Source organism: Nanorana parkeri, unplaced genomic scaffold, assembly GCF_000935625.1.
Source record: "Nanorana parkeri isolate BGI_ZX_2015 unplaced genomic scaffold, ASM93562v1 scaffold23, whole genome shotgun sequence".
NCBI classification, from domain to species: Eukaryota; Metazoa; Chordata; class Amphibia; order Anura; family Dicroglossidae; genus Nanorana; species Nanorana parkeri.
In genome coordinates this window covers 2,355,686-2,373,064 of record NW_017306291.1, presented here as the reverse complement: position 1 = coordinate 2,373,064, position 17,379 = coordinate 2,355,686, and the positions used below count along the sequence as shown (strand labels likewise).

Below are 17,379 nucleotides of genomic sequence, written 5' to 3'. Positions count from 1 at the left end.
GAGGAGAAAATCATTAACCTGGTTGTAAGCTCTGACAGCATCCAACATAGAGCTTACACAAGGTTTGGGCTTCTGGCTTCAATGGAGGAGTTGATCGATGGAAGAGCAAACCGAAGGTAGGTATCAGTAGGTGGGTGTTTCTTCTCACTGACATGGAATGAGGAACAAGTACATAGATAAGGACACTTCACGCATCAAAGGGTCCACATAACAGCCAGGCATTTTTTTTGAGAAGGTCCACAATGGCAGTCTCCGAGTTTCTCTCATGACAGGTCCCCTTTAAGATGAAGCCCAACCGGCGTGCTCGGTGTGCTGACACTGACGATTAACGCGGAAATAATAGACGGGAAATGTCAATGTGGGTTTTTGAAGAAACGCAAACCGCCGAGTGGATTTTGTTTGTCAAGCCGCATTTCATTAAGTGAGATTTCTATAAATATTCCATCGAGCAGACATATGTTTTCAATTGAAGGGCAAGACTCGTGCTAGCAGACCACATAAACAATGCTGCGTGATTCATGGCTTGGGAAGCCAAGACCGAGCCTCCGATTGGCCAGGGCCGCTGAAATGTTTTCAGTTTGTATTATCTGAAGTGTTGTTAATTGCGGAGGTTGTAAAAGCTTTTTTCTTGTGTATTTATAGTATCTGTGAAACTGAAACAAAGCGTAAATATGCTATAGGGGGAATAAGGATCAGAGTTTTTGGTCTTCACTTGTGAGCGTGACAGCGGGGCTTATCTCGTGTTTTTACTGCCGGTGGCCTATATGAGCTAAATAACTAAACGTTAACCACTTCCGGGCCGCAATATGTCTATAGATGGAGGCCCGTTAAAGTGGTTAAAACAAGAACATGGCTGCTGCAGCTGCCGTGTTCTCGGTACTGCTTTTAACAGCAGGCGATGGCTTTTAATGTACAAGGGATCCGGCCTCTGTACAGCCGACGGATCGTTTGTACCGTGCGTCGGCGCATCCCCCCGCCGCGGCCGCCGTTGTCTTCCCCGGGCAATGCTGTTCCCGTGCGGCGCCTCGAAGCACGGCAGGTCTCCCCGAAGTGATCGAAGAAAGATTCAGCGCTTCCTGCCGCTGATCTCTCCTCCGATCACTGGACTCGGAAGTGATGTGTATTACATCACTTCTGGTGTCACTGTACACAGTCTCCGGCTCTTAGAGCCAGGAGATGAAGCTGGGGAAGCAGATCCCTGATTCCTCAGCTTCTTTGGGGTCCCTAGGTGATATTAGGGTTCTGAAAGACCCCTGATGTCTCCATAAAGAGGACCTGTCACACCCTATCTGCTGTTACATAGGGGGCTTGTTAGCCCCCTATGTAATAGCAGTAGGGTTAATGTAAAAAAATAAAGTAACATAAAAGAAACATTTTAAAAATGCAAAAAAATTAAGTCCCCCGCCCCCCACGTGCACGTACATACACACGCAAACTCGCGTCGGTGCGCCTACGTGCAAAAAGGACAATTGCGCTGCACATGTTACATGTTGCTGCGAACGTCGGAGTGAGAGCAATAATTCTAGTGCTGTCAATCATTGTTAGCACTAAACTGATGAGCGGTAAAAGCGTTTAAAGTTTTCCCTATTGGAAATTTTCGGTATTGACTTTTTTTGCGACTTCACGGGCAGACACAATTTTAAGGCTTGACATGTTTGGTATCTATTTAACCGGCGTGACCCCCGTCTTTTATATTTTACCAAAAAATTGGGTATTATATTATGTTTCTGTGCACTAAATTTTTTAATTTAGTTTATTTTTTCCTAAAAAATACCGCTTTGATAAACATTTGCGCAAAAACCGTGTGACGTACAAAATTGCAACTAGCATATTTTTATTCTACAGGGCCTCTGCTTTCAGAACATATATCATTGTTTGGGGGTCTGAAGCTGTTTTCTAGACAAACATTTATATTTTATCATGTGTGTGCAAATAGTAAGAAAATGCCCCGGGCAGCAAGTGGTTAAATAAAACTGCTAAAGGTACATAAGTTAAAGGAGAACTATGGGGTTAAGGCTTTTCCCCATAGTTCTCCTTAGGGTTCGCAAACTCGCGTCGGTGCGCCTACGTGCAAAAAGGACAATTGCGCTGCACATGTTACATGTTGCTGCGAACGTCGGAGTGAGAGCAATAATTCTAGTGCTGTCAATCATTGTTAGCACTAAACTGATGAGCGGTAAAAGCGTTTAAAGTTTTCCCTATTGGAAATTTTCGGTATTGACTTTTTTTGCGACTTCACGGGCAGACACAATTTTAAGGCTTGACATGTTTGGTATCTATTTAACCGGCGTGACCCCCGTCTAATATATTTTACCAAAAAATTGGGTATTATATTATGTTTCTGTGCACTAAATTTTTTAATTTAGTTTATTTTTTCCTAAAAAATACCGCTTTGATAAACATTTGCGCAAAAACCGTGTGACGTACAAAATTGCAACTAGCATATTTTTATTCTACAGGGCCTCTGCTTTCAGAACATATATCATTGTTTGGGGGTCTGAAGCTGTTTTCTAGACAAACATTTATATTTTATCATGTGTGTGCAAATAGTAAGAAAATGCCCCGGGCAGCAAGTGGTTAAATAAAACTGCTAAAGGTACATAAGTTAAAGGAGAACTATGGGGTTAAGGCTTTTCCCCATAGTTCTCCTTAGGGTAACGGGAGGACACAAACTAGCATCCTCCCGTCACCCTAATAGGCTCAGTATACTGACAATTATGTCTGGATCCGCCCAGCTGTGTGAGTGATAGCTGGCTCTGCCTATCTAGAGGCAGAGTCAGCTGTACCCGCCCCCTCCCCCGTCCGTTACGCCAGTCAGCGCTGGAGAATCGGAGCGGGGAGGGGGGAATCCAGTCCCTCCCCTGTCATGGCAGAGAGCCGTGACAGGATGGAGAGGTGAGCGAACGCCGGTATGTGTTCGCTCACATTAATAGTAACTTTTTTGTATTTAATAAATCAAATCTCAAACAGAGATCTGGACGGGATCGCGCCATATGTACTGGTAGAAGAGTGAGGCATGGTGAGAAAAGTAGGGTTGCCACCTGTCCAGGATTCACCCGGACAGTCCGGGTTTTGAATGCTGTGTCCTGGTTCCATGGCAGCTGAAACCTGGACAAAAGATGTCAGGCAGACAGGGGCAACCAAAACTAAGATAGGAGCTATTGGCTCCCCACTGAAAATATTCTCGACTGTGATATTTATATGAATGGGCGGCGCTATTTACATATGAATAAGCCGCAACTCATTTTTCCAAAAAAATTCCGTGCATCGCTAGGGTGTCGGGGTTTCGCCGAAAGAAAAGGTGGCAACCCTAGGGAAAAGGGGACAGGGTGATAAAGGCAGGTCCCCTATGTCAAGTGCCCAAATTGGACTTGCATAATTGGACATGCATAGCAATTAAAGGACTGTACATAAAAAAAAACAGATTGTCCGGTTCAGAGGCTTATGGGTGGCAACTCTTGCCCTGTCATATTATTATATACAGGATGTTAAAAGGATAAGACTGCAGGGGTAATCTTCCCAATCGAGACACAGACAGCAATAAGAAACTGGGTCCCTTACATCAGTGTTCCCCAACCCCCGGTCCGCGGATCAAATGGTACCGGGCCGCACAGTCTCTGTCCTGCAATATGGGGCAGTGCAGGGTCCCGGTGTTCGAACACCGGGGCCCCGCACTGCCGACGGGCTTCACAGTGAGGGGGCGGGTCCTGTGACTCACCTCCCCTTCCGGCCGCGTCCATAGTAACAGGAGGCGGGAGGGGAGGGGAGGGGAGTCACAGGAGGCGTGTGTGTGTCACACATCCCACCACGCCCCCTGCAGTGCACACATCAAAACTCTGGCCAGGGTAAGTCCGAGCGCCGGCGTGGGGGGCGGGGGGGGCTGTGGAAGGGGGAGATTATGGGCTCGGCCTAAAGCCGTGTAAGGGGCCCCAAAATTTCTGATGGCTGCCCTGCTCACAGCCATAAGCATGACTCCCAGAGGCAAAAGCGGGATGGGATTTGTAGTTTCACTACAGCTGGAGTGCCGAAGTTGCCTAATACTGATCTCAGAGTGGATTTGTGCCGCTGCTGTCACAGCGCTGACTCCTCTGAACTTATCTCTCAGAAGTCAGGAGAAAGTGACCTTTTTGTAGACATCTCGGAGTTCATAGCTTTGACCGCAGACATGTTTTCATCACAGTCATAAAAGTGGTATCAAGGAAATGAAACCGGTGTGCCGAATAAAGAGCGTATTACACAAATTGAGCTATAGTGCATTTAAGAGGACTGATCTGTCAACAAAGAGAACAAAATGCAGTATGGCTGATCAAATCAGATATTTTGGCAGGGACCATATCTGTCCGGCTGCCAGCACTCAATTTCGGTACAGCGAGAGAAGACAGGCTTGGCTCTCAGAAGGAAGAAGCTACTTGCTGTACAGAGAGGGCGGACATAGACTACTATTGAGAGCAGGTACAGGCACTGCTGCAGGGTTGAGTGCTGTTAACCCTTTGTGGATAATATAGAAACAATTATATGTCCTGGTTGTCTAGTTATAGAGAACATTTATTTCATTTGCTGCCCATAGCAACTAGTCAACTGTGTATCAGGGACTTTACTCCTCAGCGTTTAAAAAAACCAGAAAGGGAACCTCCCTAAAATAAGGTTTTGCAGGTTGGGATGTCTGCCTTCTGTCCTGTCGACACAACAGGAAGTGAAAGGAAATGAACACTTGTTACCAGGGGTGTCCCTACAGTCTTTGCCTCCTGGGGGGGTGCGCCGATGGTGCACATTAAAGGGGCATGGGGGGTGGGGTTGAGGGTGCTGGTGGTGCACTTTACCGGGGCTCATTCCGGCGGCCCCACTCAGCTCCATGGTTACCAGGAGCTGTGCAGGACACCAGAGAAAGCGTCTCACTAAGCTCTACGCAATCAGTGCTTCTGAATGCGATTGCGGCTAAGGCAGCCGAGCGTCGTGTATCGCAGAAAAAAAAGGTACTTGTACCTTTTTTGTGCGATACACGATGCGCGGCTGTACAAAGCGCGATCGGTACACACCTATACAACTCCTGACCGCGCTGCAATTCAGCTCACTTTACAGTTCAGCTATGTTGTCCAAGATCAGGGGTGACCATTAGGTAGATCGTGATGTACCAGTAGCTCTCAAAGCTGATGCTGGTAGATCAGGAAGGGTGTGACTGGCGGCCCCTTTATTCCATTTTGGTATATTTATTTAGCTGTGCACACATGATTACCTATTAGCCGGAGTCTGCTGAGCCCAGCTCCCTGACACCTTTCTGGTGGATACTGGTGGTTGAAGTGCCATGTATTACATCAAAGAATATTAGTTTACACAGCCTGTTGCACTACACTGTTTGCAAAATACAGCAAGGTGAGCCAGACAGGAGAGACAGCCAGAAAGAAGGAGAGAGCTAGGAGAGACAGCCAGGAGAGCGAGAAGAGACAGCCAGGAGAGTGAGGAGAGACAGCCAGGAGAGGAAACAAGGAATGACAGCCAGGAGAGAGAGAGCGAGGAAAGACAGCCAGGAGTGAGGGGAAAGATAGCCAGGAGAGAGAGCAAGGAGAGAGAGGGTGAGGAAAGACAGCCAGGAGAAAGAGCAAGGAGAGAGCCAGGAGAGAGAGAGCAGGGAAAGACAGCCAGGAGAGAGAGCAAGGAGAGAGCCAGGAGAGAGAGAGCGAGGAAAGACAGCCAGGGGAGAGAGAGCGGGGAAAGACAGCCAGGAGAGAGAGAGCAAGGAGAGAGCCAGGAGAGAGAGAGAGCGAGGAAAGACAGCCAGGAGAGAGAGAGCGGGGAAAGACAGCCAGGAGTGAGGGGAAAGACAGCGAGGAGAGAGAGCCAGGAGAGAGAGAGCGGGGAAAGACAGCCAGGAGTGAGGGGAGACAGCCAGGAGAGAGAGCGAGGAAAGACAGCCAGGAGAGAGAGCGAGGAAAGACAGCCAGGAGAGAGAGCGAGGAAAGACAGCCAGGAGAGAGAGCGAGGAAAGACAGCCAGGAGAGAGAGCGAGGAAAGACAGCCAGGAGAGAGAGCGAGGAAAGACAGCCAGGAGAGAGAGCGAGGAAAGACAGCCAGGAGAGAGAGCGAGGAAAGACAGCCAGGAGAGAGAGCGAGGAAAGACAGCCAGGAGAGAGAGCGAGGAAAGACAGCCAGGAGAGAGAGCGAGGAAAGACAGCCAGGAGAGAGAGCGAGGAAAGACAGCCAGGAGAGAGAGCGAGGAAAGACAGCCAGGAGAGAGAGCGAGGAAAGACAGCCAGGAGAGAGAGCGAGGAAAGACAGCCAGGAGAGAGAGCGAGGAAAGACAGCCAGGAGAGAGAGCGAGGAAAGACAGCCAGGAGAGAGAGCGAGGAAAGACAGCCAGGAGAGAGAGCGAGGAAAGACAGCCAGGAGAGAGAGCGAGGAAAGACAGCCAGGAGAGAGAGCGAGGAAAGACAGCCAGGAGAGAGAGCGAGGAAAGACAGCCAGGAGAGAGAGCGAGGAAAGACAGCCAGGAGAGAGAGCGAGGAAAGACAGCCAGGAGAGAGAGCGAGGAAAGACAGCCAGGAGAGAGAGCGAGGAAAGACAGCCAGGAGAGAGAGCGAGGAAAGACAGCCAGGAGAGAGAGCGAGGAAAGACAGCCAGGAGAGAGAGAGGGAGGGAGGTTTTTTTTTTCGTTGGTAGATCTCATGTAGCTGGTCATTTGAAAAGTAGATATTATCACAAAAAACTGTGGGCACCCCTCTCCTAGATTGCTCCCTTCTCCTGACCTATCCAAACTCTTCACCCTTTTGTGAATAACCCTGACAGTAAATAATCCTTGAAAAGTCAGAGGAATTCTGATACAATGAAAATGACCAGATTTGCAATGTTTCACATCCACGCTGGATCCTGTTCAAGGCATGAAGACCCCAGTGTTCTGAATTATTGGCAGTCTGGTGGTTTTGCAGTAAAGTCATATCACACGGCTGGCGGCCTGCTGGCGACTTTTCATGTTTCATTTAAGCTCGGTACATGATTGTTTATTGTCCTGCGTGGCTGCGTTCACTCCTGGCACCTTTTATTGTTCTGTCGGGGCCGGTGAGCAAATATTTGCATGTTTTCTTTCCAGCGTTGGAGCTGAGGCCGTCCAGCAGAGAGCACTTCATGTCACGGCAGTTCGCTGGGTTTCTCTAGAGGTCACTTGATTGATTTTACAGGCATGGCCATATTCCAGAACGAGATAGGCAGAAATAATATGCAAGAATAATTAATTCATGTGGTCGTCTGGGAATAAATGGCAACAAGCAGGGTTGTATTTGGCTCATCGGTTTGCTCTGTCACTAGCAGCTCCACCGCCCGTTATAACCGGAGCAGTGTGCGAAAGTTGGCAGGCTTGATAGGCAGACAGTCGTTCTTTAAAAAGTGCCTGTAGATTCGAGTAAAATCTCACTTCAGCAAGAAGCATATTATGTGCAACATAATTAATGGTGTAGCACACCCCTTACAGAGCAGAATACAGTAGTAAAGAAATGGGTCTCCCTCTGTTTCCTCTGTGATGAACCTCAACAATAATGTCCCAGCACACCTTGAGATTGGAAATACCCTGATGCTAGGGTTGGTTGCTATGGGTTACCGCAACTCAGTAATCTTCTTGTCTAGGGATATTTTCATTCACTTCGCCCATTAGCACTTTCCGCCCTCTATGGTGACCGATTAAAGCGATGTTCAGACTGTAGATAGGATGCTAAGAAACTTTATTGATGAACTTCAGGGAGAGAGGTTGTGGGTTAGGATTATCCAGGCTGATGTAGACTCCTTTAAGTGGCAGGGTGCAATAGCTGTCTCCATTCATAGCACAAGGAACACCTGGCACTAGACATGCGCGATTCGTTTCGGAAAGATTGTTTTTTTGGACGCATTTTCTGAAATTTGTACATTCGGATGCATCTGAGTTTCTGATGGACAGAAATAACAAATGCAAAGGAATGCGAATTTCCAATAACCAGAATTTCAGGTGAATTTGAATTTCTTTCTCAAATGAAGTTCTATTGTGTTAAACATCAACTCCGAATTTTCGTTAGCGGTAGTATGAATGAATTTTCGTGACATTAGACAGAAGAAAAGAAATTACTTTTTTTTTTACAGTCCGCAGAAGAAAAAAGAAAAGTGTGAGGTTCCCCTCCAATTGATACCACACCCTTTAGGTCTGGTAGGAATGATAAGAGGAACCCCCCTAAGTTAAAAAAAAAAAAGTGCAGGGGTTTCCCCAAAAGTCATACCAGGCCCTTTAGGTCTGGTAGGAATTTTAAGGGGGAACTAAAATTGTTCCGGGGCTAACTAAAATCGTCAAAGAGCATGCACACTCTAGTTATAGAGTCTAGGGCAGACCTGGGCATTCTACAGCCCGTGGGCCGTATCCAGCCCTTGGTCTGTGGCAGTCCGGCCCATGATCCCCACACGGAGTGATCACCGACCTGTGCTCATTAATGGCAAGCTGACAGTGGACGCGCTGGCCTCCAAGACCAGTGCATCCACTGCAAGCCATAGCCCAGCACAGGCCAGCAATCAGTCCGTATCCAGAACGTGTTCCTCTTCAGTCCAATGACGTCACTGTACCTGCTCTGCAGTCATTGGTTGGTAGGACCACCCCGAGCACACCTCCTGCCCGCAATGATATGGACCACGCCGCAACACACAGTACCACAATACTGTTTGTTGCGGTGAGATTTAAAAAAATGTTGCATGTGCTACTTTTTTCAATCGCACTCCAAAACACAGTATTGTGGTACCCTGCATTGTGATGCGGTTGATTGCATTGTGGCTGGGGGGTGCATTTGGGGTGCCATTTAAATTGTGTTACTCATATGAGAAACTAGGACTCCTGTGGAGGGCCGAACCAACAGGCTCTATTGGTTCGGCCCTCCCCAGCAGTCCCAGTTTCTCATGTGGCCCCTTGAAAAAATGAATTGCCTACCTCTGGTCTAGGGTGAACATAATTATAAGCAAGCACTCCACTCGCCCTCAGTTATCATGGCTCCTTGCAGTCATGCATAGTCTGCTGTAGCATCATGTTATAACATTTATTGGGCGTTGATTGATCTACCTTAAATACGTCAACTATCTGCGTTCAATTGCTTTTTTTTTTTATTGTTGCAACAGAGTCTGTGAAAACCATCAATGAGGTACGTACAGCTGTGTGAAACCGATCAGGTGTTTCTGCGCACTGCTTTGATGTTTGCTTTTAGGTCACAGCTATTCTTATAACGATGGAATAAAAGCCACATTTCTCTTGTACGCACCAGCCTTAGGGGTGATTTCCATGTGGCAGAACAAGAACTAGGACTATTTAATGTAAACCTATGCTGAGCTGGGCTGCCATTGCTGACCTGATCCTAGCGCTATTTTCTGTGTCGTGGTACAGGGAGCCGTAGTGACGCCCCACAGGGGTGGGTCCATTACATCCAGCATTTACAGGAAGTAAATTGAGTGACTCTGGGCATCAACTCAGAAGACTGAGGACATCTAGTGGCAGAAAGAAATTACTGCGGGGGGCCGCGGGGAAAAGCAGGTTAGCTGACCTGGGCTTCCTTAAAGTGTACCTGTGCTTTGACTTGATCTTAGTGCCATTCTGTGCATTCTTATGTGAGTGCAGGGAGCCATGTCACCTGTCTAGGGGATGGGTCCATGACATCCAGCACTTACAGGAAGTTGGTTTAATGATGCAAAGCATCAATCAACCCAGAAGACAAGGAGAGGACATCTAGTGGCAGAAATAATTTAATGACGGGTACAGCGGCGAAGAGCAGGTAGGTATTGCAGCCCGAGCTGCTCTTTTTTTTAAACTATGTTATGTCCTATTAATTGTATGTTTTTTATGCTATGTTATTAATTGAAAAAAAATTATTATAAGCTGGAGCTCCAAGGACCTCTACCTCTTGCTGTGACTCTAAGGCTAGGGTCACATCTAAACATTGAGGTACATTGCAATAACCCGTGCATGTTAACGCCATACAATAGCGTGCACTGCATTAGACAGCCCATTTAAAATTAATGGATTGGCAATACACCTCGGCAGGTCAGAAATTGATCTGCACCCTTTTTAGCAGCACACCGCAACACACTTTTTAGTCTGTTGTCGCCCTGAGGCGTCGGCATGAGTGGCACCACATGGCACTTCTGAAGTAGCAAATAGTGCCACTGTAATGTTGTGGTAACAGCCATGGGAAGCGCATGTACCTTCAATGTAATAATGTGAATAGGGCCTTATACTGGGAATCTCTGGGATTGTGTTTATTCAGGAAGATCCTCACCATGTGGATGAAACCTCCATATCCAGAAACATAAATCCTACATCCTCCATGTTCTTTCCCATGTCTGAGTTTGCTATGGAGAGGAGAGCAGTTCTTCAATATGCAGCGTAAAAACATGTTTACAGGCACTCCCACTAAAAGTGTATGGGGTCAAAGATGCCCAATTAAGCTCTAAAAAAAAAAGCTCATGTACTTCTTTGCATGATGGGCGTCAAGCTGTAAGCCACTCAACGCTCAGATGTGAGCAGGCACAATTTAAAGTGTAAGTGCACTTATAACATTAAAAAGTTCACTTATCCTTTTTGCCCCCTTCCTAAAAGAACTCCCCCTCCGCAGATCCATACTTACCCTTGAGCTGATGGGCACGTTCTGCTATTTGAATCAAGTGCCACAGTGCTCTCTTTGCTGGAGAAAAACGGGGCAAGGAGGGAGAGACTTGCAGCGCTGGATGTCAACAAGCAGCAGAGCAGCGGCCCTTGGATCTCGGTAAGTGCAGATCTACAGAGTGCGAGGGTGGGATCATTAAGGTCAGGGAAGGGGTTAAAAGGATTAAGTGCACTTTGTCTAAAACTGCACCTATTGCTTAAAGTTTTGGGATATTATTACAGCAGTCAACATATTTTTGATGTGACTTTCACATTTTTACATACTTGGTCCCCATTCGCACCTCAACGTTTTGTCATGTGTGTCCCTACATGCGACGATGCTCAACATCAAAAATTGCATGTAGGGACACACATGACAAAACGTTGAGGTGCGAATGGGGGCCAAGTATGTAAAGATGTGAAAGTCACATCAAAAATGAGTTGACAGCTGTAATAATATCCCAAAACTGTGTGCTCGCTGAAAATACTCTTTAAAGCTGCTTTTGGTTTTTATCATTGGCGCTTGTGTCCCTTCTCCTGCTTATTAACCACCTCATCCTCATTACATCTGTGAACCTGCATCTGCAACATGTACATTGATGCCATGCTTTCTGCAACATGTGCTGCCTTTCATACATGTCCCTCCCATGAGAAATAAATCCATCTACTTCTTGTTTCTGGGGAGGCTAGTACGTGCCGCCAATGACAGCCCTGCCATCCGGCTGAATATCCGCTCAGCCAGCATCTTGCTTTTTTTCAAGCTGTGTACCCTTGAGATGCAGCAGTAGCAGCAGCAGCAACAGCAATCTGACATAGAGCAACAGAACCGTGTGATGTGAGCATCTGCGTAAGGATAAGCTGCGGAGCATGCTCAGTGATGCCGTTCTCCAGCCCCCAACCAGATCCCTAAAGAGATTGATTGAACTTTGCACTTGCAAATGTCACTGAATACATTTAGCCTGTGATTTCCTTTCCTTATATAAAGGAGCAGAAGGAAGGCAGTCGGTACTTTGAGCTGTGCAGCCATCACCTGGCAGGCAAGCACGGATGCCTGGGATTTGCTATCATTGCCTGATAGGAGACATATTTGTACCTCTCTTTAGATGACCTTTGTAGGGGTTTGATGCTTGCATCCTTTATTATAATGGACCTCTCTGCCGGGAATGCCTCCTTTGCTCTGTCTCTCCCCCAGTACTTGCGCTGAAGTTGCCGTGGCTGGCTTGTGTTGGAGCTTACAAGCCAAAATGGATAGGAAAGAGGAAGCAAATCTCCAATTCAATCCAGGCTCAGCTTTAGACGGGATCATTTCTGGGTACCACTGCCAAGCACAGTAATTGAGCGGTCTGGCTAATGAAGGCCTCTTGGATCAAGCTTTTAAAAAGAGCCAAGGGAGGACGACTGAAGAATTCTGACATTTGCGTAAGCTGATTTCATTTATTTTGTCTGCTGGTGTGCTACCTGTGACTCCAAACTGCATGGCAAGTAGTGATGTGGCAGTAACCGTGATGTTCTATCTGTAGACCGGTACTAGACTACATCACGACCGAAACTGTTACATGGCTCCAACATTTTAAATAAGATGTAGGGACATTTTACGTAGGATCATGTCACACACACACACACACAGTGTGCATATATTAAATTGTGACATGCTTCTATAACTGGACAATGCTTTTTCTGTATTTTTAATATTACATTAAATATTAGGTGAAAAAAATCCCATTAGGAGAAGATCTGAACCTAGAACGTAGACAAAAAATGACCTTGCTCTGTTTGAAATAGCAGACACTTCCAGCAGCAAATCTTTAATAGCCAATGCTGGTCATACACATACTGATCTGATTATTTGATGAAGTGATTTTTCTTTTATTTTGATTGAATCTAGTGATTATTGATCAGTTTTCAAACAGCATTGCAGAACCGCGAAAGGTGAAAGCAATTAGATGTCTCGGAAATCTTTCATAGTCTTCTAGTCGATTGTGTGTGGGCTATAATCGATTGACTCTGAAATGATCACTTTCAATTCTTGTTTACTTTTTCCAATAAACTTTTGACAAGAAGATGTCCGAATGTATGGCTGCCCATACACGTGTCTGTGGCCAGTAAAAGGGCGCCCCTAAAACAAGTGTGCTATTATTGGTTATTGATTTTCCATGTGCTGCCATCAAATGACATGTACCATAGAGAATAACATAGGTATGTATGTATAAAACATAATTAAACCCTAGGGAGAACCCTCAGCTAAAGAGCTTACAATCTAACAGAAAAAGGGGAAGATGTGAAGGTAATTATTTGCAACTGGCTGTCAACAAGCCTGGCCGGCTACGTAGATGCAAGACATAGACATTCATAACTATTGTTATTGCATGTTTACGCTCAGAATTGACTACAAACATCTGTGCTGTATGATATATTCCTTTATATTATTAACCAGAATACTTGTAAGAAGAAAACCAAAAACAGATCTTATTAATTTATAATATGGGGTATAATATGATCCTTGACTTAAAAGAAGGTTAAAGCCTCCTACCATGTATGGGATACATATGCTTGCCATAGACATAGTAATTATAACCATTTGCAACCAGGTTTCAGTTCCAGGAAAATGAAATGGATTAAGGCAACCTACCGACAACTTTACTGTATATTAGAGTCCAACTCTGCTACATTTAAAAGCTAAAATCCCTTCCAGCCTACTAGTCCAGCATAAAAAAAAGGCTTGTAGGAGTACTCGCCCTCTCCGTGCGTTCCATATACTTTCACAGTTGTAGTGCCTCTTCCAGGTTGAATGACTTCCTGTGAGCCCAGAGAGTCAAGGACACGCCTCCTGGGCCCAAAGGAGAAGGGTAAGGAGAACATCTCCAACATCATTATGTGAGTGCTGTTCTCTACATTAAGGACCGTATACCAGAGGAAGAGGTGCCCGGAACATCATGTCACTGGGCAAACAACAGCTCAAAAAATGGGGGGGGGGGGGCTCCAGGTGGAAGGTGTGTCTAACCTGGAGTTGGGCTTTGATGTTACATTGATCCTTTTATTTGTCTTTGATATAGAAAGCTGGTTATACAGTAATTGCTAGTAAATTGCTCTGTTTATGTCAAATCCAATTTCTCCTCGCTGGTTTAGAGCAGTCAGGACAATTAAAAACGGTCCCTGATTGGCTGCTATGTTACTCTCCTTGCACTGTCAACCTCAGTGACATTTTTGGACGATGATCCATAATGAAATCTAATATTATGTGTCTTTGATTGTTGTGATTGTGAGTACACATTAGCAAATAGCAGATGTTTACTCTCTGGAATTTTGAACACTTAGGCCTGGTTCACACCTGGACGTTTTGTAGCGCGTTCGAACGCTCAGCAAAACGCTCAAACACTGAAATCCCATTACTTCCTATGGGTATGGTTCACACCTGGTCGTATTACAGGCCGTATGAACGCCCTACAAAACGCCCTACGCCCAAAGAAGTACAGGAGCTTCTTTGGGGCGTTTTGTCACGCGTTTCCATTGGGATACAGTCAAGTAGCCCTCGGAAACGCACGCTTGTCGCGCGTTTTTTTAACGCGAATCGCGGGAAAAACACGCGTCACGAAACGCGCGACAAACGCGCATATTCGATACGCCTAGGTGTGAACCCAGCCTTAGGCTTCCATATATTGGATGCCACACCTCTATTGTATAGATGTGCATATTTCTGACTTTTAAAATGACACTAAGGGCCTGTTCACACGACGTCCGTTTTGTGTGCTGACCTGATCCGTACGCTGCTGCACTCAAAATGCATCCCAATGTAAAAAGGTGTGGCCTTCAAAGACCTGCAACCTATTCTATCTGATGTTGAAGTTTTTTGATTAAAGAGTAATTTCATATTGAATTATTTAATAAAAGGCCGCTAAGGCCAATTTAAAGCCATACTGGAGTGTGGTCTCTTTATTACCTTCTAGGGACGGGGTGGTGGGCCTAGTGGACTATATTAGAAAAATATTGGGGACATCCATTCTACCCTAGTCATGCCACGTTCACTTCTTTATAAACATGCCTCTTACTATAGTAGCACTGCAATAGAGAACATTCCTGCATACCTAATATATATTGTTCCTTAGAAATTAATGTTAGTTTTGTTGGATATATTCATAGCAGTGACAGGATGAGCTTTAACCCCTTAGTGTCAATACAGGTGACACATGAAGTCCAATTTGACCCTAGAACATGTATGAAGGCACCTATACACATGGTTTAGCTTCCCTTTCTTATGGTGGTTCTTATTGGAAGGGGGTCAGTAAAGCAGACAATTTTCATGCAAGGTTCACTTTAACAAAGAATAATAAATTGTAGTTTCTGTACCTTTTAACCCAGGGGAGGACAAATTATTATGGACCTCAGTAGCCGGTCTATCCAATTCAGGAGCCAGAAGGATTTTTTCAGGAGCAAGCTCCATTGACAGGAACTAGATAAACATTAGGATCCAGCTCTCATTTTTAAGGAACATTGGCTACCTGGCTCCTGGGATTTGTCCAGTGCTGTTGTAAGCTGACAGGTCGTCCTCAATAGCAGGTTTTAACATTTCTCAAAAGGCAGTACACCATATGAGGGTCTTTTGGCAAGGACCAGAATTTTAGAATTATCAATGCTGTTAATATAAATTCCATGTCGTGCGGCCCTGGATTTCAATATGGCAGTCTTCTGACACTAATCAAATAGGCACCCAGCAGAGCTCCTCCCGGGCAGTCTGCCCCTCAGAGCTCCACCCTCTTTTCCTCAGCCACACCATAAACCCGCACTTCTGCTTCTTACGTGCGGTGAAGGTGTATGGACTGTCCTTCTGCCTTGTTATGAATGGTGACAGTTCACACCACTGCGTTCTGGTGGTGTGCTCTTAAAAAAAAAAAGTATGGCATGCAGTACTTTATTTAAGCACACCACAGTGAGACGCGGTACAACCACACCGCACATGGGTGGGCCCCTAGAACTTAAAGGAGAACTATGAGGTGAGTGCTTTTCACTCACCTCATAGTTCTAGCCGGCCTGTGACAATGAGACTGTCACAGGTCGGCTCAGTAGATGGGTAGGTGAGCGAACACATATCACTTGTCACATTTTAATAAAGTTCTAACAACAAAAAAAGAAACAGTGCAATGCAATTTGATCGAGCGCATCGGCACTGTACGGGCACACGCACTCCAGCAGCCGTGCGGTTGAACGCTGGTGTGAACAAGCCCTTAGTGTCATTGCTGTACAGCCCAATCTAATCGAGTAAACAATTGGATTGTAACATTCATAGCCAGATTACTACTTTGACCGGACTTTGTACTTCTCTATGGTATATATGAGAATTGTGTTTTGAAGTTGATGGCATAGGGAAGATGCAATACAATACCATTAAGGTATAGCAGTGTATGGAGCATGTAATTGTCATACAGGCTGATTAAGATCCATAAAATGAACACAGCATGGTATGTAATCTGCTCATTGTGTACAGGGGCGCCGACTCTATACCGGCTGTGTGATTGGCACCAGATGAGATGCATAGCCAACACAACACCCGTTATCTGTTTGTTAATAGCATGTGTTGCCGAGTCTGTTGTATAGTCATATCTGGATATGCAGATGAGCCTGCTGAGACGGAGAGAAAATAGAGATCGCTTTTCAGCGAGATTATACGCCTCGTGATCAACAGTCAAAACAGCTTGTTTAGGGATTGAGCGCTCACTATTGGGCTCCAGTTGTCTTCCTTGTTGTTTTTTGAAGCTGAACTCCAAGCGGGGATACATATAAGGGAGCTATTTTACCTGCCAAAGGATTTGTATTTTTGTCCAGCCAGTCCTAATATTTATACAGTCCTGCCAGGTTGCACAGTAAGGCTGGTGACCTATCTTTTCTCTACAGCGGTTAGGCAATACAGGCTGGTCACCTCTCCGCCCTCCAGCCTGTGATTAGACATTGAAGGAGAGCAAAAGACTGGTGAGGGTATCTTCCTTCTCTCTTTTTCTCAGCATGAAGTCCCTTGTCAGCATATTTGTACTGCAGCACACCTGATTGGGATAAAATTATGTCCCCCCCCACACTTCCAGTCTGAGTGCAGTTGTGCAAGGAATGAGAAGTGGCTGATGTAGGTCAAATTCAGGTACTTACACTAGCTGCATTTAAACCTGATCACTTTTTAAAATAATATATAACTGCATTAAAGAGATATTAAAGTCAAAATGTGTTTAGGCTATTCCAAATGCTGAAAAAAAATACTTAAAATGGATGCTGCTCCTTAACATTTAAAAGTTTTTCAGTTTCCTGCAGAATCAGCTGGTTCCCTGTGCTCTGGCCCTGATATCCTGTTGTAGGGTGACTCCTTTCTTTTGCATGGTGCCACCCTTGTGTGTGCTAGTAAGCTGTGTGTGTCTCCACAAACACACCGACACAGCAAGGCAATCCACTCTTCTGCTCTCTGCTACTCCTTTCTGCCTTTTGTAAGCTAGTAGATGGGACCATTGCTGTAGACTGCTCTGTCCCTTGTACTGGACAAGAAATTCCGGGAAGCATAGCTGAGAGAGCTAGAGCTTGAGGACATGAGGACTGTACAAAAATTTAAAGATATACTATGCTGCGCAATGTATATTTGCTTGATCTGGGTTCATTACTGAAAAATGCTTGATACTACTTTGAGTGGTGTTGCTTTGTTCCTATCAGGAGTTCAGCTTTAAAACCTGTCAGGGAAGACAATTTCCCTTATGAGTGCCCCACACCTTCCCCCCTCCCCC

General features: G+C 45.6%; 1 protein-coding gene across 10 annotated transcripts in view; it reads left to right on the top strand.

The window, feature by feature from the left end:
- CACNB2 (calcium voltage-gated channel auxiliary subunit beta 2) overlaps positions 1-17,379 on the top strand; it is a 222,899-nt gene that overhangs the window by 131,963 nt on the left and 73,557 nt on the right. For 3 of the 10 annotated variants that reach the window (XM_018564359.1, XM_018564320.1, XM_018564312.1), the window contains exon 1: positions 11,504-12,046. The exons of the other annotated variants lie outside the window; for them this stretch is intronic. In XM_018564359.1, coding sequence (XP_018419861.1) covers positions 11,978-12,046 — 69 coding nt within the window. In that variant the 5' untranslated portion in view covers positions 11,504-11,977. Of the gene's footprint in view, positions 1-11,503; positions 12,047-17,379 lie in introns of those variants that run through there. 10 annotated transcript variants of the gene reach the window in all.